The sequence below is a fragment of the Rhincodon typus genome, chromosome 2, assembly GCF_021869965.1.
Source record: "Rhincodon typus isolate 14 chromosome 2, sRhiTyp1.1, whole genome shotgun sequence".
NCBI lineage: Eukaryota > Metazoa > Chordata > Chondrichthyes > Orectolobiformes > Rhincodontidae > Rhincodon > Rhincodon typus.
Window position 1 is genome coordinate 42,563,284 of NC_063333.1, and position 27,033 is coordinate 42,590,316.

The 27,033-nt window shown below is 40.7% G+C and overlaps 1 protein-coding gene across 1 annotated transcript in view; it reads right to left on the bottom strand.

Annotated features, from left to right (window-relative positions):
• The window catches only part of mrc1a (mannose receptor, C type 1a), a 134,725-nt gene that overhangs the window by 56,289 nt on the left and 51,403 nt on the right, over positions 1 to 27,033 (bottom strand). Inside the window, exons 9-14 of the mRNA XM_048610831.1 lie at positions 20,237 to 20,350; positions 15,793 to 15,908; positions 11,856 to 12,007; positions 10,494 to 10,693; positions 6,043 to 6,170; positions 640 to 724 (exon numbers count right to left, since the gene is read on the bottom strand). Of these exons, the coding sequence (XP_048466788.1) occupies positions 640 to 724; positions 6,043 to 6,170; positions 10,494 to 10,693; positions 11,856 to 12,007; positions 15,793 to 15,908; positions 20,237 to 20,350 (795 nt within the window). The remainder of the gene's footprint in view (positions 1 to 639; positions 725 to 6,042; positions 6,171 to 10,493; positions 10,694 to 11,855; positions 12,008 to 15,792; positions 15,909 to 20,236; positions 20,351 to 27,033) is intronic.

Sequence of the window (27,033 nt, forward strand, 5' to 3'; positions counted from 1 at the left end):
TTCTGAAGAAGGGTCTAGGCCCGAAACATCAGCCTTCCTGCTCCTCTGATGCTGCTTGGCCTGCTGTGTTCATCCAGCTCTACACCTTGTTATCACAGCTATTCACGGCAGGGAGCCTTCTCTCTCCATTTAAGGTGGAGCCACAACTGTGCTGTAATGGCATGGGTACCAATTCAACATGCGATAATACTTCAAATGTCTGAAAGCTGAATGTTACCAGGGCATAACCAGTGGCTGGATTGGTGATATACAGCAATGGAGCAGAGTACGAGAAAACTTTGACACTAAAGTTTTAGTTTTGGTGCAAAGTCAATTGATGCTATGCTTTGGCATGAGCCTCATTACGTAAAGGCACTATTAAAAGCTGGAATATTCCATAATACCTTTATATCTTACTGGTTTGGTGAAACTTTTGAGTTTGGAAATTACAATGTGAACAGGTAAGGGAATTAATTCAACAAATATTTGGTGCTGGTGAAATTCTTAATGATCTCATCTTTGTTACACCTCTAAACTAGAACCTTCCCAAGAGATTAAAACAACGAGCAAAAATGGAATGCATTACAATTACGTGGAAAATTTGAGATTTTGACATGTGGAAGTTATTTTCAGTTACACACTTGATGACAAAACACTTACTGGACTGTTATCACTCCAGACAAATCCACTGTTTGGTTTCGGTTTATATAATCCAATCCACAGAGGTGAATAAGCCATAAGTGACCTATATACAATGAAAAGAGAAACTGAATAAAATATTGAGGTTCCTTTGGACATTTGACTTGATAGAGGTGTACAAAATGATCAGAGGTATAGATAGAGTATACAGCCAGAGACTTTTTCCTAGGATGGAGGTAACTTTTACAAGGGGACATAGTTTTAAAGTGAAAGGAGGTAGATATCGGGGAGACATTAGAAGTAGGTTCTTTACTCAGAGAGTGGTAGGGGCGTGGAATGCATTGCCGGAGAGAGTAGTGGAGTCGGCCTCATTAGGGGCATTTAAGCGGCTATTAGATAGGCATATGGATGATAGTATAAGGTAGCAGTGGAGGTGAGATAGATCTTAGGTTTAGGGTAAAAGTTCGGCACAACATTGTGGGCTGAAGGGCCTGTACTGTGCTGTACTGTTCTATGTTCTATGTTCTATGTTCTATTAGTTGCTGAATTAGCTCTGGCTGAGGAGGATAACTGTGCCAATCACCCAGAAAAACCATGGGATCATTTTCATGGTTGCCCCTCATCCTCCTATGTCAGTCAGACAGTGTGCCTGTAAGTTTTCAAATATTGATGAACAAATGAAGGTGGATGAGATTTCATTTGGATTAGGAGAAGGGGCTGCATTTTTTAAAAAATCGACCTGTTCAAGAGATGTTATTAGATGCCTGAAGAGCTCGAAACCAGGCCTCCTGGCATGACCACTGCACCACAAGACCCCTTTAAAGCAAATGTGCCCTCCCTTAAAGCAAGGATGTTTGATACAATTATAATGTTAATATAATGATTGGGTTTTGGCACTGGGTCTTTGAAGTAAAATATGGGGCCATGTGACCTGATCTGAGGTCTGCCTGATAAGGAAATTATTTCTAACTAACTTATTGGAGTTTTTGAGGAAGTCTCAACCAGAGTGGATAAAGGCGACTTCATCAATTATTTGGACTTCTACAAGGAGTTCAACCACACTGAAGGTTAAGTCGTAAGATGAGTCCACGGTATTAGAGGTAGTGTGTTGGCAGGGATTGAGAATTGATTAATAGACAGGAAACAGTGAGTGGGGATAAGAGGTTCTTTTACAGGTTGGTTTTACAACATGACTTGCTGGGAATTCAAGTTATTACAGGTTACACATGGATCAGTGCTGGGACCGCAATTGTTTACAATGTATATCAATGACTTGGAGGAAGGATACAAATCTACTGTAGCCAAATTTGCAAAAATAAGTGGAAAGGCAGATTGTGAGAGGTATACAAAGAGTTTAAAGAGAGTTTATGCAAAGAGGCAAACATTTGGCAAATGGAGGAGGGTGTGCAAAAATGTGAAATTGCTCATTTTGGAAGGGCGAACAGAAGATCAGAATATTATTTAAATGGAGAAAAACTGAAGAAAGCTGCAACACAAAGGGACTTGAGGGGTACTTGGACATAAACTACAGAAAACTAGCATACAGGTGCAGCAGGTAATCAGAAAGTTGAATGGAATGTTGGCCCCTATTTCAAGAGGGTTAAAGTATAAGAATAAGGAGGTCTTACTGCAACTGGACTACTGTGAGCAATTTAGGGCCCCTTATTCAACGAGAAATATGATTTCATTAAAGGCAGTTCAGAGAAGGCTCACTAGGATGATCCCTGATACAGAGGGATTGCATAATGATCAAAGGTTAAACAGGTTGGCACTCCACTCACTGGAGTTTAGAAGAATGAGAGGTGATCTTATTGAAACATTCAGGATTTTTAAGGGATTTGACTGGGTCAATGCTGAGAGGATGTTTCCCCTCATGGGAGAGTCTAGGACCAGAGGGCATAGTTTCAGAATAAAGGGGCAGCAATTTCAGACTGAGGAGGAATTTTTTCTCTCAAAGAGTTGTGACACTTTGGAGCTCTTCGGCAATTGGGAGTCAAAAACAAACTCAGAGAATTCTGGAGAAACACAGCAGGTCTGGAAACATCTGTGAAGAGAGAAACAGAGTTAATGTTTTGAGTCCTGTGTGAATGTTCTTCAGAGCTTCTTCTTCACGTAAATGCTGAGAGGGTGTTTCCCCTTAAGGGAGGGTCTAGGACCAGACAATCTCAGAATAAAAGGGCATAAATTTAACACTGAGATGAGGAGGAATTTCTTCTCTCAGAGGGCTGTGGGGGTACAGTCCTTGTATATATTTAAGGCTGAGATGGATTCTTGATCAGTCGGGGAATCAAGAATTGTGGGGAAAGGGCAGGAAAGCAGAATATTGGAACAGCCATGTTCCTATTGAATGGTGGAGCAGGTTCTGGTGGCCAAATGGCACACTCAGAGAATCATAGCATCATAAAATCATAGAATTTTACAGTACAGTAGCAGGCCATTCGGCCCATTGTGTCAGTACTGGCTCCTGAAAGAGCAACTCAGCTAGTACCATTTTCCAACCCTACCTCCATAGCCCTATAAACTCATCACTTTCAAATATATATCCATCTCTCTTTGGAAACCTCCTGTGGAATCCGTCTCCACCACTCTCCCAGGCAGCATATTCCAAATCCTAATAAATATCTGAGAAAAGAAGTTTCTTCTCATCACACTCCTAGCTGTCTTATTGGTAAGCTTCAGATTGTGACCCCTAGTTACTGATGTACTCCTGTTCCTATTTCTTATGGTCTTATGTTCTCAGCATGAATCCAATCAATGGACTGCTTGCCCTCAACAATCATAAGTGGTAACTTAGTTACATATCATGCTTTTACATTTTGCACATCCTGAAGAATCGTCTTAGATTTGACTTTCACCGGGAGCACTCCAGAACATGTTCAAAACTAGAATCATAAAATCCCTTCAGTGTGGAAGCAGACTATTTGGGCCATCAAGTCCACACTGACCCTCCAAGGAGAAACCAGATCCATCCACACCTACCTTCCTACGCTATCCCTGCATTTCCCATGCCTAATCCACCTCGTCTACACGTCCCTGAACAGTATGGACAATTTAGCATGGCCAGTCTACCTAACCTACACATTTTTGGACTGTGGGAGGAAACTGGAGCACCGGGACAAAACCCATGCAGACTCAGAGAGAATATGCAAATTCCACAAAGACAGTCACCCATGGCTGGAATTGAACCCGGGTCCCTGGTGCTGTGAGGCAGCAGTACTAACCACTGAGCCAGTTTGCCACCCCTGAACTGGTTAGGTTTCATTCTTTAACCAAGAAAGGGGGGTTATATTGTTGTTGGGGAAGAGACTTCTGCTCCTCTTGGCTTACTAGCAATTCTGTAGGGCAGATATTGCTTCACTGAAGGTGTTCTAACCTCCCTTATGCTGCCTGGTTTCCAGAACAAGAGGATGGCCAGAGTGAGGGTAGGGCCAATCAGAGATAGTGGAGGGAACTTGTGCACGGAGTCAGAGGAGGCAGGGGAGGTGCTTAATGAATACTTTGCTTCAGTATTCACCAGTGAGAGCAACTTTGACGTTTGTGAGAACAGCATGAAACAGGCAGATATGCTCGAACAGGTTGATGTTAGGAAGGAGGATGTGCTAGAAATTTTGAAAAACATGAGGATAGATAAGTCCCCTGGGCCAGACGGGATATACCAAGTTACTACGGGAAGCGAGGGAAGAGATTGCTGCCCCTTTGGCAATGATCTTTGCATTCTCACTGTCCACTGGAGTAGTCCCAGAAGATTAGAGGGTGGCAAATGTCGTTCCCTTGTTCAAGAAAAGGAACAGGGGTAATCCTGGAAATTATAGACCGATCAGTCTTACTTCTGTGGTGGGCAAATTATTGGAGAGAATTCTGAGAGATAGTATTTATGATTATTTGGAAAAGCAGAGTTTGATTAGAAATAGTCAACATGGCTTTGTGAGGTGCAGGTCATGCCTCACAAGCCTTATTGAATTCTTTGCGGATGTGACAAAACACATTGATGAAGGTAAAGCAGTGGATGTGGTTTGTATGGATTTTAGCAAGGCATTTGATAAGGCTCCCCATGATAGGCTCATTCAGAAAGTAAGGGGCCATGGATTCAGGGAAATTTGGCTGTCTGGATACAAAACTGTCTGTCCAATAGAAGACAGAGGGTGGTAGTAGATGGAAAGTATTCAGCCTGGAGCTCGGTGACCAGTGGTGTTCCGCAGGGATCTGTTCTGGGACCGCTGCTCTTTGTGATCTTTATGAATGACTTGGATGAGGAAGTGGAAGGGTGGGTTAGTAAGTTTGCCGATGACGCGAAGGTTGGTGGAGTTGGGGACAGCGTGGAGGGCTGTTGTAGGTTGCAACGGGATATTGACGGTATGCAGAGCTGGGCAAAGAAGTGGCAGATGGAATTCAACCCAGAAAAGTGTGAAGTGATTCATTTTGGACGGGTGAATTTGAATGCAGAATACAGGGTTAATGGCAGGTTTCTCGGTCTGTGTGGAGGAACAGAGTGATCTTGGGGTCCACATCCATGGATCCCTCAAAGTTGCTACCCAAGTTGATAGGGTTGTAAAGAAGGTGTATGGTGTGTTGGCTTTCATTGGCAGGGGAATTGAGTTTAAGAGCCGTGAGGTTATGCTGCAGGTCTATAAAACTCTGGTTAGACCACACGTGGAATGTTGTGTTCAGTTCAGATCACCTTATTATAGAAAAGATGTGGAAGCTTTAGAGAGGGTGCAGAGGAGATTCACCAGGATGCTGCCTGGACTGGAGGGCAGGCCTTATGAGGAAAGATTGAGGGAGCTAGGGCTCTTTTCATTGGAGTGAAGGAGGATGAGAGGTGACTTGATAGAGGTGTACAAGAAGATGAGAGGCATAGATAGATGGATAGCCAGATACTTTTTCCCAGGGTGGAAATGACTATTACGAGGGGGCATAATTTTAAGGTGATTGGAGGAAGGTATAGGGGAGATGTCAGAGGTAGGTTCTTTACACAGAGAGTGGTAGGCGTGTGGAATGCGCTGCCGGCCGTGGTAGTGGAGTCAGACTTTTAAGCGACTCTTGGATTGGCACATGGAGGATAGTAAAATGTAGGGTATGCAGGGTAGATTGATCTTAGTAGAGTAATAGGTCAGCACAACATCGTGGGCCAAAGGGCTTGTACTGTGCTGTAATGTTCGATGTTCTATGTTCTTAATCCTGAGAACCCAGTTGACCGCATAACATGAGTAGCAGGTTAAAACAGAGATTGGCAGCCTTGTTAAGACAATGAGTCTCCTGAGAGCCAACAGATTGAAACCAGCTTCCCTACTTTGCTTGCGTTAACTTCCTCAAATTCTTGTGTTAAAATTTCTTAGAATGTAACTCATATTAGATAGGCCTTCTCTCTCATGAACAAAGTACCTGGGTGGGACAAGAAGGGAAATGGATTCATCAAATACTTACACTAGTTTTTTCCAGATAAATCTTTCTTCAGCATAATCGTGGATGCTGACAAGATCTCCGCCAATGTCTTGACAGTAATTACGTGCTTCAAACCATGATTTCTGAGCTTGCATAGATTTTATAAAAGTCTGGATGGGAAAGCATATCTGTTACTAATCTTCAAATCACAAAGTCTAAGAAAAAAAAAGTGGCCTTCACTGTAGGCTGAGTTGATAAGTGATTTAAAATGAAGCATGTGCAAGATTGAAATCGTATCACATTCAATCAAAGGGCTGTTGATTAGATGTTTAAACATAATCTGTGGCACAGGTTCTCCATTCTATCTGGCTGATGACACCTTAAAGGACTTGTATTTTGCTTTCTGTGGTTAACCTTGATCTGTCTGCTGGCAAAGCGCAGCTTGAGATTTGCACAACCTGAGATCTGCTTATCGGCGTAATGCCACAGAGTTAATGAAAGAAAAACAGGCTAGATCTTGCGTGCAAACAGCATATTGCCTGGACGTTGTCAGCTAGTTGTTTTTCTGCACATTCCAGCTTGCAGGTTTTTTACAACGTGGCTTGCTGGGAATTCAAGTTATTAACAGTAATGCAAAAACAATAGGGCACCTAGGACCTGAGGGAATTGCAGAACCGACTATGCAATTGCTTAAATAGATTTAAGGATCAATTAGAAAGAGAGCTGCAATGCAAAAGGAGAATGAAGTACATTCAAACTTGGGACAGAAATAGTGATAAAGAGAGGAAAAGCAAGATTGCATTAAGAATGTAATAAAAATGACACAAAGGAATGACATTAAGGAAAAGAGTTAATAAATTCTTAAAATAATTTACCACATACTAGAAATTACTGAACTGTTTCATTTAATCTGATTCCAGGCTGGAGAAACAGATTGTCAATGGATCAACATTAAGACTGTTAAAAGGATCCTTATACTCTTCATTATAAATCCTACCTGTTTGCATTGAACTTAATTGGCAATTAAACTGTGAATTCTACAATCTCTTAAAATGGATGCTAAATGCCAGATCAAATTTGTGGGAAGCAAGCAATAGAAGTGCACAAAATCACTACTTGTGCAGATGGTTGGCAGGATTTGGGAAGTTTGGAAGTGAGTTGATTGGTTCAGAATTTCCAGTTCATTCTTTGCCTTTGTAGCCACAATATTTATGTGGCTGCCCAAGTTAATTTAGTGCCCATTGATAAATAGAATTTTGATGGTAAAGGATTCATTGATGAAGAACATTGGAGGAAATGGTTCGATTCTTTTTTATTGGAATAAAACAAACAGAAAGTGCCGTAGAAAATCAAAAGGTCAGACAGCATCAGTGGAGAAAGAAACCAAGTGTAATCAAAATGGAAGACAACGTTCAGGTTCTGAAATTGTTTAAATCGACGTTGAGTCCAGCTGGAAAGTGGCTAAGCAGAAATGATATGCTGTTCCTTCTGCTTTTGTTGGTCTTTGCTGGAACACTGCAGCAAGCCTAGAGCAAGATGATGTATTGAAAAGGCAAACAGCTCGAAGACAGGAGTCATTCATACACCCGTTGCAGCCTGCGCTGTATCTACATGAGCACAGATGTACTGCTGAGGCTCTGGTTAGATGGCATTTAGAATATTGTGAGCAGTCTCACACCCTGTATCAAAGGAAAGATGTGCTGGCATTGGTGGGGGTCCTGAAGATGTTTACAAGAATGATCCCAGGAATGAAGGGATGTCACATGAGGCAGGTTTGAGGACTCTGGGTCTGTACTCAAAGTAGGTTAGAAGGATGAGAGGGTATCTGATTGAAACTTACAGAATACTGCGATGACTAACTGGATACAGTGGACATGGAAATGATGTTTGTCCTAATAGGAGAGACTAGGACCCGAGTAAACAGCCTCTGGGTGAAGGGACGATGCTTTAGAACTGAGATGAGAAGGAATTTCTTCAGCTAGAGAGTAGTGAATCATTGCGACAGAGGGCTGTGGAGCCAAGTCATTGAGTGTCTTTTAAGACAAAGAGAGACAGGTTCTTGATTAGTAAGGGGATCAAGGGTTACAGGGAAAAGGCAGGAGAATGGGTTTAAGAAACAGATCAGCCATGATCAAATGGAGGAGGAGACTCAATGGTCCAAATGGCTTAATTCTGCTCATGTAACTTATGGTTTATGTTTCACTCCTTACACATTTCCATGTATGTCAACAACACAAAAGCCATCATTTTCAAGTTGCCTTCACTTCTGCACAAGAGCCATTGAACTTAAGACATGAATTGTGTCTCAACAGCAGCACAGAGGCGTGGGGACTGAGAGATCGAGCTTAGCACGGGAGAAAGATCAAGACCAGTGGGGGGCCTTTTTCTTTATTTTTCTACTTTTTACCCAAGATCTTGTACCTAAGATGGCACCATGAATGGCAACATTGTAAATTTTTCACTGTCTCCTCTATCCCTGTACTTGAGTACACAAGACAATATAATTTAATTCTCTCACTTTCTATTTTAAACTCAGATCTCCAGGATCTGCAGTATTTTGCTTTTCCTTTCATTAGAGATGGTCAGTGCTTGGCATGTACATGCCATAAATGTTACATGCTGCTTATCAATGCAAACTTGAATATTCTCCCAACACTGCTGGAAGCTAGTATGGATTCCTTCATCATTTGCAGAGTTACAAATGGTTCTGAACAAAATGCAAAAGTATCCACATTTTTGACTTGATTTTGAAAGGAAGGTCACTGGTGAAGGAATTAGAAACGTTTTCTCCTAAAATGCTATCCTGTGAAAGTCAACAGTGATGTCCTGGGGCTGTGAACTCATTGCAAAAAGGGCTGTGGAGGCCAAGTCATTGAGTGCATTTAAGATAGAGATAGATACTTTCTTGATTAGCTGGTGGATTATTTGCTTCTTTCTACCATCCATGGGATGTAGGGGGCAGCATAATACCCAAACACCAGTTGCTACATGGTTTGACTTTTAACCCTTGATATTCTGGAATAGTTACAAGTCCTTGAGGCTATCCTTTTCTAGCTGACAAATGATTGGCACATAGGGAAAAAGTAGGGCCAATAAAGAGAAAATAGGTGAAGAATGCACAAGAAAGGTTTAGGTCCATTGGGTTCTGATTGAAGAAGCTACCTGTGAGCACAGTACTTAAAATAGGAATGGGAGACGATCCTATTGAAACAGATAAGATCCAGATTTCTGAAGAAGGGTCCCGACCTGAAACGTCAGCTTTCCTGCTCCTCTGATGCTGCCTGGCCTGTTGTGTTCCTCCAGCTCCACACAGTGTTATCTAAGATCCTGAGGGGTCTTGACAGTGTATTTCCCCTTGTGGCAGGAACAGGAACAAGGGGCCGCATTTTAAAAATAAAGGTCACCCACTTAAAATCTTTCCTCAGAGGATTGGGCATTTTTGAATCCCTTTTCCCAGGTGACCATTGGAGACAGAGTCATTTAATATTTTTAAGGTAGAGGTAGATAGATACTGGGGTAAGAAGGGAAAGGAATGTGGAGTTAATAAGAACTGCTGACGCTGGGGTCAGAGATAACATAGTGTAGAGCTAGGGGAGCACAGCAGGCCAGGCAGCATCAGAGGAACAGGAAAGTTGACATTTCGGGTTGGGACCCTTCTTGTGGCTACAGACAGGTCAGCCGTGTGAATTGCCCAGTAGGCTCAAGAGGCTGAATGATCTACTCCTGCTCTTAACTGATGTAAGTTCATATACAGCTTCAGTGTATCCCCCAGAATTTCACAGCCTGTAGTTCCGTTTTTAAATTTGGTGACTATCTTTTTGTAGCAGGTTTCTTTCCACTGAAGCTGTTTCACTGAAAGTGTCATCTAAGCCTTAATCCAAACCTAGACACAAAGCTGACTGCCTAAGAAAGAAGATACAGCAACTGAACTCAGCAACAGTAAGGCAGCGTGTAACTACACATAACGATTCACTAGGCTAATACAAGTCAAGGCAAAGGTTCTGCAGTGATACTTGATGTAAAAGAAAATGGTTCTAGCCATTAGAAGTGAGTCATAGAATCCCTACAAGGTAGATAGAGGCCATTCAGTCTGCACTGACCCTCCAAAGAGCATCCCACCCTATTCTCATAATCCCACATTTACTATAGTTAACCCACTGAGTCTGCATCCACAGTTCTTTTGGTTTCTACAGGATAATTTAGCATGGCCAATCTACCTAACCTGCTCATCTTTGGTCTATGGGAGGAAACCGGAGCACTCAAGTAAAACACACGCAGGCATAGAGAGAATGTGCAAACCCCAAGCTCCCACCCAAGGCTGGAATTGAACCAAGGTCTTTGGTATTGTGAGGCAATAGCGCTAACCACTGTGCCACTCTGAGTCAGAGAGGCAAGCTCTGCTGGTTGTCAGCAATCTCCCTTTAAAGAGACACCACATGGTTTCATTTTAATAGCATATAAAAGTACAGAATATAAACGTTCAGTGGTCTCACTTTGTAACAGTACCCAGAATTCTCATATGTCTCCCAGCCTTCTGAACAAGTTGTGGCGAGAGTTGTCGGAATTGTTGGAGGAGACGTTGCACCAGCTGCCCAGTGCTGGCAGATGTATTTTGCCTTGTTCATACAATCATACACATTCCATAATCCAGCAGCACTTTTGGTTGCCATACCAACACAGCCAGCTTTTCTCCCTGCAATTAATAATTTAAACAACAAATTCTCCCAGAAACCAAATAGACTAACAGTTAAGAAGCAGATCAACACACTTCAAATAAATTAAAACCACTGGCTTTTATTTAAAAACTAACAATAATTTAATAAAATTAATGGTAGTATAACTATGCCATATTATTCTTACTCAGCTACAAAATTAGGTTTAAAATCTGATGATTAACACCAGGTTGGGTTTATTTTATTTTTGTATGATGGAGAGAAGAGGACCAATTTTCATCCATTATGCTCATCAAGGTACTGATGATAATCTGTATCCAGCTTTACTCCCCAATAAAGTCAAGGCAGTCTATTATTAGATGACAAATAAAACACATCTTTTACCCAAACTCGTGGTTTTCCCCAGTGGGTGGAATTTAGTTCCACCCCAGAGGCACGTTTGGAGACATTGAGGGCTATTTGATCGGTTGGTATGGTGCAAGGTGAGGACAACGCCACCTTTCCACTTCCCTGCCTATCAAGGTCAGAACAGCAAGGATATATTGGGGCCTGAAAGCCCAGAGCTCGATTGTGGATACTTAAATAGCTACTTAGGGGCCACCTAAGGGTCCTGTCCAGTCATCGCTGATATTCAACCAGTGATGCCAGAGGGTCACGCCACACAGGGAGGTTGCTCAGCAAACCCTACCGGGTCTGCTTGTTGCCTCCCAAAAATAGTCCCCAGTTTTTTGCTCCCTATCTCACTCCCGTCCCTTGCTCTTCAATCCCTTGCTCCAAATCCCATCAAGTCCTATCTGGGAATTAAGGCCAGTTGCAGTTATTGTCCAAATTGTTGTACAGGCAATGGCTGGCACTCCCCTGGACACTGCTGGAACTAGAGACCTGATAGTCTTTGATTGCTCTCAGTGGTGGGAAGAGTGGGGATTACTATCATATTGAGGGTCTGATTGCATGGCAGGGTCAACGTTATCTAGTTTACTGCCTGGTAATTGAACTGGGCCTTTTGGACAGAAGCAACATGAGTTCTCCAGCTCTCCAATGAGAGGATAAACCACAGGTCAAACTAAATTCCACTGAAGGTTTATTACTGCCCAATAGTCGAAAGCACAAGTTACAGGTCAGTACACAATAAATGAAATTCAATGAGTTGCTATATTAGGGGATGCTTTGCTTAAAGCCTACCTGGCATATTGATATTCCAATTTGTAAAGGACACCGACTCCCCATTCACAGACAAGAAAGCCCCTTGGTTGTCTGGATCAGATTTCATGCCAATCCAAAAATAGCTCTCTGGTCTCAGACCAATTAAGCTTGTCAAAAAAGCTTGCTCATATCTGGAATGGAGAAGGAAGATTAAGAAATAGAGAAACTGGTTCCTGTACAGAGGCAAGAAAGGCTATTCCAAATTTGAAACTCCAATTTAACTCAATTCAACTTCAAGATTCACTAAATTCTGTAACACAGGAGACCATTTGATCTGTCATGTCTTTACTAGGTTAACATAAATGATAAAAAAAAACCTTTGCAAATACATATTACACGGATTTACTGAGCAATTTGTTTTAGTAATAACTACGCATTTGACCAATTGCCTTAAGAGCATACCCAATTATCACTTCCCTTTAAGCCCATTAAAAGTTTGCTTTCACCACGTTCACGTTTATTATTAACTAATGCAAAACTTAGATACATTATCTTACATTGATATTAAAATCCATCTAACATATGTCAACCCATCATACCTAATTGAAAGCCAATTGGATTACCCCAAAATCCAATTACTTTGGAATACTATTCTTTGAAAATTAATATCCAAAAGATTAATAGCTTTGACACGAACACAAAATACCGTAGTTGCTGGAAATTTGAAATATAAACAGAAAATGCTAGAAGTATTCAGCTGATCAGACAGCATTTAGAGAGAGAGGAGTATTGTTAAACTTTTAGGTAAGTAACTTTTGTCAGACCTGGAGAATATTACTGATGTGACAGACTTTAAACAAGTATAGAGACATAGAAAGCGGGGAATTGAGTTGGTAAATTGTGGAGGAAAATTAGTTCTGGCATGTTGATCCTCATAATGCAGTATGATTATAGTGAAGTTAAGTGTTGTTAAAGCCAAAATGGAAAGGAATGGGAGACATCTAGGACCAGATGATCGAGCACAACGGAGTGAATATGATTAGAATTTACAGATTTACAAAATGATCACCTAACCTATTTAAACTTCAAATTTGATTATTTAAGCTAGATACATCCATTGATAGTTCCTGAGTTCCATAAATATTAGAGAAATACAGAACCTGAATACACAGAGCCATAGAGTCATACAGCACGGAAACAGGCCCTTCGATCCAACTTGTCCATGCTGACCAGATTTCCCAAACTAAATGAGTCCCATTTGCCTGCATTTGGCCCATATCCATCTAAACCTTTCCCATCCATGTAACAGTCCAAATGTCTTTTAAATGTTGCAGCTGTACCCACCATTAGCACTTCCTCTGATAGCTCTTTCTATATATGCACCACCCTCTTGTTTGAAAACGTTGCCCCTCGGGTCCTTTTAATTCTTTCCCCTCCACCTTAACCCTCTGCCCTTTAGTTTTGGACTCCCCTACCCCAGAGAAAATACCTTGGCTATTCACCTAATCTATGCTCCTCATGATTTTATAAACTTCTATAAGGTCACGCCTCAGCCTCCTCTGCTCAGAGAAAAAGGCTGCAGCCTATCCAGTGTCTCCTTATGACTCAAACCCTACAGTCTCAGAAACATCTTTGTAAATCTTTTTTGCACCGTTTCCAATTTAAAAAGATCCTTCCTATAGCATTGTGACCAGAATAGTACACATTACTCCAAATGTGGCCTTATCAATTCCCTTTAAAGCTGTAACATGACATCCCAATTCCTGTACTCAATGCTCTGACCGACAAAAGCAAGAATGCCAAATGCCTTCACCACCCTGCTTAACTGCGACTCCACTTTCAATTAACGATGTACCTGCACCCCTAGGTCTCTCTGCTTGACAATACTGCTCTGGACCCTACTATCAACTGTGTATGTCCTGCCCTAGTTTGTCTTACCAAAATGCAACACTTATCATTTATCTGAATTAAACTCCATCTGCCATTCCTCTGCCCACTGAACCAGCTGATCAAGAAGCTGTTGTACTCCTAGATAACCTTTTTTCCTGTCTACTATACCACCAATTTTGGTGTTATCCACAAACCTGCTGAAAATGCTTCCTACTTTCTCATCCAAATCGTTTATATAAATGATGAACGGCAGTGGACACAACACCAAATGTTGCAACCCACCACTGGTCACAGTTCTCCAGTCTGAAAAACAACCTTCTACCAGCACCCTCTGTCTCCTACCATCAAGCCGAATTTGTATCCAATTGGCCAGCTGTCCTTGAATCCTGTGTGATCTAATCTTACTAACTAGTCTACCATATGGAACGTTGTCGAAGCCTTGCTAAAGTCCACGTAGATGACATCTGCCACTCTGCTTTCATCTATCTTCTTGGTCACCTCTCCAAAAATCTCAATCAAATTTGTGAGATATGATTTCCCTTGCACAAAGTTGTGCTGACTATTCCAAATCAGTTCTTGCCTTTCCAAATGCCTCTTAGAATCCCCTCCAACAACTTACCCACCACTGACATTCAGCGCACTGGCCTATAGTTCCCTGGCTTTTCCTTGCAGCTTTTCTTAAATAATAACACAAAATTAGCCACCCTCCAGTCTTCCAGCACCTCACCCATGGCTGCCAATCATATCAATACCTCTACTAGGGGCCCCACAATTTCTTCCCTAGCTTCCCACAATGTCCTGGGATACACTTGATCAGGTCCAGGGGAGCTACCTGAGATAACAAGGTGTAGAGCTGGATGAACACAGCAGGCCAAGCAGCATCAGAGGAGCAGGAAAGCTGGCGTTTCGAGCCTAGACCCTTCTTCAGAAGATGATTCAGAAAATTAGCTACTCTTCTGCCTTTTAAAACATTCAGCACTTCCTCTTTTGTAATTTGGACTTGAAGATATCAAATAAAGTTTCTTTGTTCAAGGATAATGAAATCAAGCACAAATCAGATTAGGCTGAAGTCATAGCTACTTAAAGAATTTCCATGTCTTTTTTATTAATTTGTACCTGTTGAGGAAACAATATATTTGCCCTTTGAAACTATATTATGTTTTAAAGGCAAATGTTGGTCCCTGATCAATAGTTTTGATAAATTTCACTGTTGCCCATTAGTGATCAGTGACTGACAGATTTTACTTCCTGTTATTTTCTGGCTAATAGTTTACATTGCCTGTCAACACTTGAACACAATTAATATAATACATTTTTTAGAGCAAATTGGAGTTCGGAAGAAATGAATCAATGAAATAAAAACTATGACTTCTTCTAAAATAGGCAAACTACTCCATTGTATTACTATCCAGGTGCTGAAGATAAACATTCACTCCAATATTTTCACCTAACTCTTTCATTTTGATTCCAAATTTGATTCTGCCACTGAATTGTCAATTCACAGTTATTCAGTTTCTTGTCAAATATACAGTTGCTCCTAATTCTGTCTTTAATTGGCATTGTGTGTCAACAATCAACATATAGCTCTCATACAATATGAGAATTTAATTAGTTACTATTGGATACTTGTAGATGAAAGTTCACCAGGAACTAGAAAATATTGTTGAATTATTGATATTGATCAATTGTTTACCAGCAAAGACACAATCTTCACTTGTTGGATAGTGGTAACGAATGTAATTACAGTAATAGGCTATTGCGTGTAAGATAGTTGATTCACTAAATTAAAGAAATACCAATGTATTACAAATGCATCAACAAGTTTTTACCAGTGATTTCCATCTAGAAACCAACAGCTAGAAATTTAGTGGAATTCAATAGCAATAGTTCACTCAGAATGACACAAGGAAAAATACTTGAACTACTTCTTAAGTTCTCCAAATGAATTGTCCAGTTGAAACATATCTCAGATTTGTGCGAGCAGCTTCCTGGTGTTTATCCATTCATAAGATTTCCTGTTACATTTTTTTGCAGTAAGATTTCAGTATCATGATTTCGCTCCAGATTTCAGATGCAACATACTTACCTGTCTTGAACATTAACAAGGAATGCATTCTGACTCTTGCACATCTTTGATGCTTCACTGAATGCCTTTGCAGTTTGCCCGATGAAATAGCAGTATGTCCGATACCGCTTCCAGCCCTGTTAATAAAATCCACATATGGTCATTAATTTCTCTTATTGTTTCATGAGGTGTGGGTTCCACAGACATCAGCAGCTTTGGTAATACATCCCTAATTGTCCTTGAGAAGGCAGTGGTGAGCCACCTTCTTGAACTGTTACAATCCACCTCGAGTAGGCACATGCACAATCTTTTATGGATTTTGACCCAGTAACAGTAAAGGAATGGTGAGATAGTTCCAGATCAGGTGTGGACAGGAACAGGAAGGAAATTAGAACATGATGGAGACATACAAACTTTTTATTGATCACCAGAAATGAAGGGCTCTCAAAGCTTTCTATTTGCACTGCTATTGACACTGAAGAATAAATTGGAATGTCAATTTGCCATGCAACAGCATGCACCAGCTGAAAGGATGGAAGTTCCAATGACAATCTAATATATGTCAAGGGAGATCTCATTAATATGCCATCATAGGGTTGATGCAGGCTGCTTACATGCAAAACTTTTAAATTCACTCATCCAGAGAAGCCAAAGCTGACGTTCTATTAGCATGCTTGCTCCTATTTACTATCTAGGTACATTCCCTGGAAAGCATCCATGAATGTGAATTAGATAACAATGAGATTTGGTTTGACTGAACTGGTCTACATTTTTTTGCCCATTGACTACACTTGTGATATGATGGCAGAGAACTTGAGCAAATTCCCATATGACAACTAATATTCAAGGAGCAACTCGAGATAATATCTTCAAGAGAATTGTTTGGTAGTGAACTAACTGGCAGACATTACAGAATGATTAGCACAAAAGTTATAGGATTCCAAGAAAGAACATGGCAAGGCTTCCATTATTTTAGTAAGTGACTGCATTGCAAATTTAAACTTTAAGATAGAAAATAAGAGTAAGTAATCAATAAGAACATGGAATAATTAAAATTAAATAACATAAGACAATCAAAAAATAAACTAAGAAGTAGACCATTGAGAGTGCACCACTATTCAACAAATAAAACAATTTTTGCCTATTCTTTTATATTACCCACAATTTGATGAACTCTTACTTTTCCTGCTAACCTTCTATGTAGCACCTTGTCAATGCCTTGTAGCATTACAAGCATACTAGATCTACTGCTCCCCCTTTATCTACCCTGTTAATTACAGCCTCAAAAATCTCCAATATATTTAACAACTAGACTTTCATTTATCCACAAGATGTGGGTGTCGCTGGCTAGGCTAGCATTAATTTCCCATCCCAAATTGCCACTGAGAAGGCAATAGTGAGCTGCTTTATTGAACAACTGCAGTCCATATGCTGTAGGTACACCATCAGTGCTGTTAGGAAGGATTATCCAGGATTTTGACTCAGCAACAGTGAAGGAATGATGATATAGTTGCAAGTCATGATGCTGTGTGGGGATCTTGCCACGGTCATTTTTCCATGCATAAGCTGCCCTTATATTTCTAGGTGGTAGAGATGGTGGGTCCGGAAGGTGCTGTCAAAAGATACTTGCTGAATTGCAGCTGTGCATTTTGTAGATGGTAAACACTGCTGCCGCTGTGCGTTTCTGGTGGAGGGTGTAAATGTTGAAGATGTTCAATGGGATTCCAATCAAGCAGGCTGTTTTGTCCTGAACGTTTCTGAGTACCTTGAGTGTTGTTGGAACTGCACACATCTAGGCAAGTGGATAGTATTCCATCACACTCCTGCCTTGTTCCTTGTAGGTAGGGAATACATATTGTTACTTGCCACAGAATTCACACCCTCTGACCTACTCTTGGAGCCACAGTATTTATATGGCTAGTCCAGTTCAGTTTCTTGTCAATGATTCCAGCAGAATATTGGTATTTAGAGTTTTCAGAAATGGTAAAGCCATTGAATGTCGAGAGACAATAGTTGGAAATGGAAACCTGACTCCTCTATGGCAGAAATATTACTTGGCATTTATCAGTGAAGATCCACACCTCTCATCGTATTTTGGAGTTAATGAAGATGATGAAGAATGTTGGACATAATCCTTGCCCATGTTTGACCTGATGAGGTCAGGAGTCAATGTTGAGAACTCCCAGGGAAACTCCATCCTTGTTGCATACCACTGTGTTTCCACCTTTGGTGGATCTGTCATTTCGCAGGCCCATGAAGCTCAAGATTCTGGGAAGGAAATCCTTAAAGAGTTCAAGCTTTATTTTTCATTTATATAAACAATTTGAATGATAATATAGGAGGCACAGTTAGTAAGTTTGCAGATGACACCAAAATTGATGGCATAGTAGGCAGTGAAGAAGGTTATCTGAGATTACAAAGATATCATGATCAATTGAGTCACTTTGCTGAGGAGTGACAGATGGAGTTTAATTTGGATAAATGCGAGGTATTGCATTTTGGTAAAACAGACAAGGGTGGGACTTATACAATTAAAGGTAGGGTCCTGGGAAGTGTTGCAGAACAGAGAGACCCAGGGGTTCAGGTACATAATTCTTTGAAATTTGCAAGACAGGTAGACAGCATGGCTAAGAAGGTGTTTAGCATGCTTGCATTCATTGCTCAGACCTTTGAGTACAGGAGTTGGGATAACATGTTGAGGGTGTACAGGACGTTGGTGAGGCCTCTTCTGAACTACTGTGTCTAGTTCTGGTCACCCTGCTATAGGAAGGATATTATTAAATTGGAGAGGGTTCAGAAAAGATTACTAGAATGTTGCTGGGAATGGAGGGTATGAGTTATAAAATAGGTTGGATAGGCTGGAACTTCTTCTTGCTAGAGTTTAGGAGGTTGAGGGGTAACCTTGTAGAAGTTTATAAAATCATGAGAGGCACAGATAAGATGAATAGCAAGGGTTTTTTCTTTAGGGTGGGGGAGTTCAAAACTAAGGGACATATTCTTGAGGTGAGAGGAGAAAGTTTTGAAAAGGTCATGAGGGGCAACGTTTTTACACAGAGAGTGGTACATGTGTGGAATGAACTGCCAGAGGAAGTGGTGGATGCAGGTACAGTTACAACATTTAAAAGGTATTTGGATAAGTACATGAATAGGACTGGTTTGGAGAGATATGGGCCAAATGCAGGCAAGTGAGACTAGTTTAGTTTGGGAACATGTTCAGTTTGGACTGGTTGGACCAAAGGATCTGTTTCCATGCTGTATGACTCCATGACTCTATAATTGCATTTTTTTCGAGCTTGAAAGCTTAATTTACAAAATGTGCTGAATTATTCTGCCCAGTTGGTACCTACTAATGCCAACATATAAAAAGAGCAGCCATGCCTTGAAGGCCATCTCTTTTGGAAGGAATTGAGTTTGACTTTAAATATGCTTTCTTATCAGTATGGTAAAAAGGTTGACCACTAAACATGCCAAGTGTTTTTTTTTTAATGCCAGAGTTAATGAAGTCAGCATTCCACCAGAACAAATTACAATGTTTCATCAGCAATGGAAGAATTGAGGGGAAAAAAGAGCTCAAGAAGATGCTTCATTTTATGCAACTAAACCACACAGGTTGAATGATAGCCAGCAAGTAGAGTACGTAGAAACATAGAATTAGGCATAGGAGTAGTTAGTTCAGCCTTTCAAGTCAGCTCTGCTATTCCATATGACCATGGTTAAACCTCTGTGAGGATATAACAACTGAGCTTTATAGGGGAAATCTCAAACAATGTTCCTTCTCCTCATCTCTGTATAGTGTGCCATGAAGATGTATGTGGGCACCGGGGTCAACCAAAATTATATAGCAAGGACTGCAGATGCTGGAAGTCAGAGTCAATAAAACGTGCAGCTGGAGGAGCACAGCAGGTCAGACAGCATCCTAGGAATAGGAACATTGACATTTCGGGTCAGGACCCTTCATGTCCGCATTTTATCGACTCGACCAAAAGCAGAATGCCTTCTGCCAAACCTTACTCACATTGGAGTCTCAATTACTAAGTTGCTGGAGCTAATAGCAGAAGACTGACAGTCTGAGAAATTATAAGCAGAATTATGGCACCTCCTCTACTAAAGGAAAGTTATGAAGAAGTAAAATGAAAGGATAAGAAAATTAGTCAACATAGAGTTAGAATCTCTCATATATTTCATATTTCTACCCTGACATGGTTACTGTGAATGGTAAAAACTCAGTTTCTAATATTGTTTTCTGCCAATATATAAGATTACACAGTATTATAGAATAGGTCTTTTAAGCAATTGACCCATCCACTTCAGAACATCATTATATGTTGCTTAATATATTTTTTATCAAGGTTGGCAATATGTTAAACTAATAGCAGATAAGAAGAGAGGAACTAATCAGATGGACAGTAAGGTTATTTAAAGTAGTCCCAGATTTAATCATATAGCATTAGATGTATCTCCTTACCTTCAGACATCCTTCTTCCACAGGAATCACCTCCTCCTGCCCTTTTGGAAGTGGTTTGCGTTTGCAGATATATCCATACTGTTTTTCACACACACGATCTGCCCAATAGCCAATCTGACAAAGACAAGCATTAATTTTAATACATGATTACATCTGGATATAGTCATTACCTGCAGATGTTTCTGTACATTTGGTTACAGAAACGCACACATATACAGGTATACCAATGTGGAGCAGAAGTCAGCCTTTTGGTCCCTCAAGCCTAATCCACCATTTTAAAAGATCATGGCTGATTTAATTGGAACCACAAATCTACATTCCTATCTAAAGTTATTCGATGCTGCACGGCTGGAGGTTCCGCACACGCTAATCGGCATATCAACACATAGACTTCCAGTTCCAGAAGGTATTGCTGTGCACAGACCTCAGAGGTCCATGCAATGGCAGAAGCAATCATTGGAAACATAGTTCCTGCAAATCTCTGATTACATTTCACCCAAAGCCTACCACAAATCAGTCCACCACCGCCTTAAAAATATTGAAAGGTTCTGCTTCCACAGCTTTTTCAAGACTCATGACTTTGTGAGTTTTTTTTTCCTGCATCTCTGTTTCAATAAGAGCTACTGATTTTTAAACAGTTCTTCATTGTCCCATAATGGGAAACATCATCTCTATATCTACCCTGTCAAGAACTTTCAATCAAGTCACCCCTTAATCTTCTAGACTCCAGTAGACTCAAACATAGTGTGTCCACCTTTCCTCATAAACTGTCCACTCCAGGTATTACACTGGAAAACCTCTTGCGAACTGCTTCCAACACATTCACATCCTTCCTTAAATAAGGTAACCAACATTGTACATGGTATTCAGATGTTCTCTCACCACTGACCTGTATAATTGAAGCATAATCTCCCTAATTACATGCATACTTATCTTTTGTGATTCAAACACTAGGACTCCAAGATTCCTCCTATACCTCTTATACCTCTGCAATCTGTCACCATTGAGATAAAATGCTTTTTTTTTATTCGTTGTGCCAAAAAGAACAATTCCGCTTATCCCACATTATATTTCATTTGCCAGATATGTGTCCACTCATTTAACCTATCAATAATGCTCTGTAGCATTCTTGTTTCCTCTGCTCAGCTTATTTTCCTATCTATCTTTGTGTTGTTTGCGAACTTGGCAATTATATCTCCCAACTTTTATTATAAGTCATTTATATAAGCTTTAAACAGTTGACGTCCCAGCACTTGATACCTGTGATACACCATCATTTCTCGACAACCTATAAAAGACCCATTCATTCTGACTGTCTTAGCCAGCCAATCTTTGATCCATGCTGACGTGCTATCCTCTATACCAAGAACCTTTCTTTCCAGCAAAAACCTTTGATTTGACATTTTATCAAATCTCTTCTGGAAGTCATAGTGCAGTATATTCACTACTTTCCCTTTATCCATAACACATTGCTTCCTCAAAGAATTCCAATAGATTGAATAAACATGAATTCCCTTTCACAAAACCACATTGACTCTGCCTGATTACCTTGAAATTACATAAGTGCCCTGCTACAATAATAATAGCCTCTAACATTTGATGGTGGTCTTCTTGAAGCAGGTGGGGACTTCAGATCGTAGTAAGGAGAGGTTAAATATGCCTGCAAAGCTGATCTACACTGGATCTGAGTGCACAACCGGGGACTCCATCTGGGCCAGTTGCTTTCCGTGGGTTCACTCTGAAGAAAGGCGATCTAACGTCTGTGGCAGTGACCGTGGGTACAGGTGCATCCGTGGCTGTTGGGATAGGTGACATCGTTTTACTGATCTTCTGTTCAAAGCAGGCATAGAATGCATTGAGTTTGTTGGGTGGGGATGTACTGTTGCCTGTGATTCTGTTCAATTTTGCTTTGTAGGCCATTATGTTGCATAAGCCTTGCCACAAATGTCGGGTGTCTATGTGGTTGGTCTGGATCTCAAGTTTAGCTCAGTATTGCCTCTTGGCATCTCTGATAGCCTTACAAGGGTCACACCTGGATTTCATCCATAGGTCAGAGTTGCTCAACTTGTACACCTCAGACCTGGACTTTAGTAGGGAGTGGATCTCCTGGTTTATCCCTGGTTTTTGGTCAGGAAACATTTGGATAAACTTCATCAAAACGCAGACTTGGATACACTTCATAACGAAGTCTATGACATGGTAACATACTCGTTTAGGTTGGCTGCTGAGTTCTTGAATATTGACAGGTCCACCAACTCTGTGCAGTCTCATACAACCCTTTCCATTGCCTCAGACCAACACTGCACTACTTTTTGTACTGGGTCCTCATGCTTCAATTTCTGCCTGCAAGCCGTAAGGAGGAGCACAGTGTTGTGATGTGATTTTCCAAATGCAGATGGGGACTGGAGCAGTAGGCATCTTTGATGCTTGTATCGCAATTGAATGTGGATTCAATTCCCCCAATGGCTGAGGTTACCATGAAGGGTTCTCCTTCTCAAACCCTCCCTTCACCTGAGGCGCGGTGACCCTCAGGATAAACCACCACCTGTCATCTCTTTCTCTCACGGGAGAGCAGTGCCATTGTCCTCTTGGACTATGGCAACATTGCCTTTACCTAATAGACTCAACATTTTCCCAATAACTGATATTAAGCTAACTGGCCTTAATACATACCTTAATTTTGTCTCCTTTTCTTTCTAAATAAACATGTTACATTGGCAGTTTTCCAATTATCTGAGACTTTTCCAGAATCTAATGATTCCTGGAAGATTACTACCAGTGCATCCACTATGCTTTAAAATCTTACTTTAAAATCCTAGGATGTATCCCATCAGTTTCAGGGGCCTTTGAGGACACTAGGAAGACACTCAGTCTTTAGACCCATTAGTTTCCCTAGCACTTTCTCCCCAGTGATAATTATTGTATTTATTTTTTCTCCTCCTTTTGTCCCTTGAATATTTAGTAATTTTTGAATGCTATTAATGTATTCTACGGTTAAGACTGATGTAACATAATTATTCAATTCCTCAGCCATTTCCTGGTTCTCTGTTAGTATTATCCTTTTTTCTTAAGAATGAAAGCTAGAATGCAGTACCTGGTACAAAGATCAAACCCTTAAGGCTTACACATAACAGCCTACCCAGTCATTGTGCAGTGGTGACATAGCACAAAGTGCAACACACATGAAGGGACGAGATAAGACAACCAGTTTTGATTGGCATAATTTTGTCATCCATTATCCTTTTTAAAGTTATAGCATCACTTACAGCTGATGATGCACAATGTGTGTGTGTGTCTGCGCAGGCGTGCGTGTGTGTGTGTCTGCGCAGGCGTGCGTGTGTGTGTCTGTGTGCACGGGCGTGTGTGTGTGTCTGGGCGCGCATGTGTGTGCGTGTCTGTGTGCATGTGTGTGTGTGTGGTGTTGCTATAAATGTTAATGGTGCTTATTTTCTGCATATATGTCACACAGAAACATTGGCCTTGGGAGACACTGGCAAGTTTCATTTTAAGAAAAAAGAATGCCAGATATTTTGCTTTCTCTCTGACTAATTACACTGGCCTTTCCCAGTCTGTACGTTCTCAGATAAGTTTTTTTTAAGTGGCATATGCCTACTTCACATGGTAGCTGGACAAATGATTTTGCTGTACAGTACACAAGCATCGGCAGAGCCCGTTGCTTCAAGGTAAAACACATTGTTTATATATTAACTTTCCAGAACAATGAATGACATATTCCAGACAATAATTATTTTTCTTTGCTATGAAGTGTTCCTGTTGTATGCATAACGGTGTGAAAACAATGCTCATATTTTGAACTGTATCTTGGGTATAATGGAACATTCATTCAAATAAAATCCTGTCATTAGAGTTTGTTTATTTTGCCACAGACAGTTTAGATTTTGTCCTTCAGATCAGCAGGACATTGTGGATCCTGAATTCCTGTTTCAATGACTAAAGATACCTTGGTAAAAAAACCGAAAGAACAGCAGCTGTTGTAAATCAGGAACAAAAATAGAAGTTGCTAGAAAAGCTCAGCAGGCCTGGCATTTCTCTATGAAGAGAAATCAGAGTTAACATTTCGGGTCCAGTGACCCTTCCTCAGAAGGGTGAGGAAGGTTCTGAGTTCTGAGGAAGGGTCACCCTACCCAAAACCTTAATTCTGATTTCTCTTCACAGATGCTGCTGGACCAGCTGAGCTTTTCCAGCAACTTTTGTTTTTGTTAAAGATATTTTGGACCTTTGCAAACAGTGGCAATAAAGTAAAAATCAAAAGAGTGAGGAGTTCATCCCAATGACATTCAACCTGATCTCACACACAGTAAATGCTAATACTAGCATGGATTTATGATGAAAATTAACAGGGTCATGAAATGATACAGTAAAGAAGGCCATGACAAAACCACCCAATTAATCCCACTGCCTAAATCTTTCTCCATGTAATCTGCTTTCACCCCTCTTTCAGTTAGTGCGTTCCAGATCAGAACAACTCATTTTGTAAAAGAAAATCCTACTTTCTTTTTGTTTGTTTTGCCACTTATTTATTTTAATGCATTAGTAACTTCTGTGACATGATTTTAAAATTATTTGAAATATTTTTTCCATTTTGCACATGTATCGTATATTTGTCAAACTCTTGATCCTGAACATCCAACTGTTAATTATTAGTTTTAAATATTAAAATACTTTTGCTTGCTCTTTGGGCCCACCTGCTTCCTATCCCAATTTACTACAAGATATATTTTGTAACAGACATTTAAAAATTACATTTGTTTCTGAATTCAAGCTGCCTCCTTTTGCCTACAGCTCCACCTCCTGCTGTAAATAAGCATCGACACATTATTGGATAAATAATGAGACAACAAGGTGCAGGGCTGGATGAACACAGCAGGCCAAGCATCCAGCCCTGCACCTTGTTGTCTCGGATTCTCCAGCATCTGCAGTTCCTACTATCTCTGATTGGATAAATAATGTTTGCTTTCATGTGTGGGTTTAGATTGTGTTGAAACATATTTAAATTATTTTCCTCCTTTGACAATTCCCACACCAGGTTTCCGTAGCTCTCTAGCTAAGACTCTCCAATGTTTCATTCCAATCTGTGTTGTAAATCACTCTTCCCATGGATCAATGACCCTGAAGTTTGTCTCTGTAAACTTTCCATGTGATCCCAACCTATCGTCCCTGTTAACCTAGATCTATTTGACTCCAAATGCCTACATCCCTTGTTCCTCATCAGACATTTTGATACAAATTTTCACACCCCTCCAAATCACATATCATTCTAGTTCGGATTTACACTGTTGTTACCAGCTTAATAATACAGACAGCATGAGTTCAAATCTCACATAGCAAGTTCGAGAATTTGAATGCTGCTAAAATATCTTCAAGTGAATACATGAGCTGGGGTTTTCAGTTGCTAATGGGCAGCACAATACATTTTGAAATCAGTGCTCCCAGTTCATCTGTGCCTCCAGGACACACACACATTTTCAACATGAGGGCGAGGCAAGTGGAATCAGGAATCTATCTACCTCTGATTGATAACCACTCAAGTTCTCAAGGTGCGGCACGGTGGCTCAGTGGTTAGCACTAACCCCTGGGTTTGATTCTACCCTCGGGCAACTGTCTGTGTGGAGTTTCCACATTCTCCCCATGTCTGCATGGGTTTCTATCGGGTGCTCCGGTCTCCTCCCACAGTCCAAAAACGTGCAGGTTAGGTGGACTGGCCATGGGAAGTTGCCCATAGTGTCCAGGGGTGCATAAGTAGGTGGATTAGCCATGGGAAATTCAGGATTACAGGGAAAAGGGTACGGGAATGGGTCTGGGTGGGATGCCGTTCGGCAGGGCTGTGTCATTTGGGTTGATTGGCCTGTTTCCACACTGTAGGGATTCTATGAGTTTGTTAGCAGGCTAGTGAGGACAAAACAGTTAGAGTTAATCAGAGAAGGGAAAAAGCCAAATCCAAATAGTTTGCTGTGTAACATTAACGCACAGCTGTCAGATTTGGTGTGGGGAGCAATCAGAGGCTTTTTTGACCAAAACATTTTGCGAAGTGCGTGTGTGAGGTTGGGGTGGGGGTTACGTTGTCTAAACCAGATCAGGCACTATATCTTTGCATTGATCATTTTCCCACTTCCATGCTGGAGTGAGGCTACCGGCTTTTGGAAGTGTCGTCTGGTCTGTTTTGTAAAGTAGTGACAGGTGCCATTAATTGGGTACTGTGCTTGCTTTACATTATTGCGGACCCTGAAATTATCTGAGGCTTAGGTTACTGACCCTGTATTGAAAATTAAACATGTGGCATAAGTAAAAAGGAAAGTGACACCAAGCTAATGAACTGCCATTAAAAATCCAATGGGTTCTCTAACATTCTTTAGGGAAGAACCATGCCATCTGAACATAACATGGCCACTGTGACTCCAGTCCCATTCAACTGCTGTCCTAAATGGCATAGCAATTTATTCAGTTGTAAAATGATGACTGAAAAATCAGAATTTGGAAATCTAAGGATGGCCAATAAATGACAAGTATGCTAGTAATGCTCACATCTAAAAAAATAAGAACATAGGATATAGGAATGAGAGTAGGCTTTGAGTCTGCTCCACCATTCAACAGGATCCTGTTGATCTGGTTGTGGTCTCATTGTCAATTTCCTGTCTGACCCATAACCATTGACTCCCTTATCTATCAAAATCAATTCAGCCTTGAATAAATTTACAGACTCAGCCTCCACTGTTTCCTGAGGAAGAGAATTCCACACTCAATGATCCTCTGAGCAAAAATAATTCTGTTTATCTTTG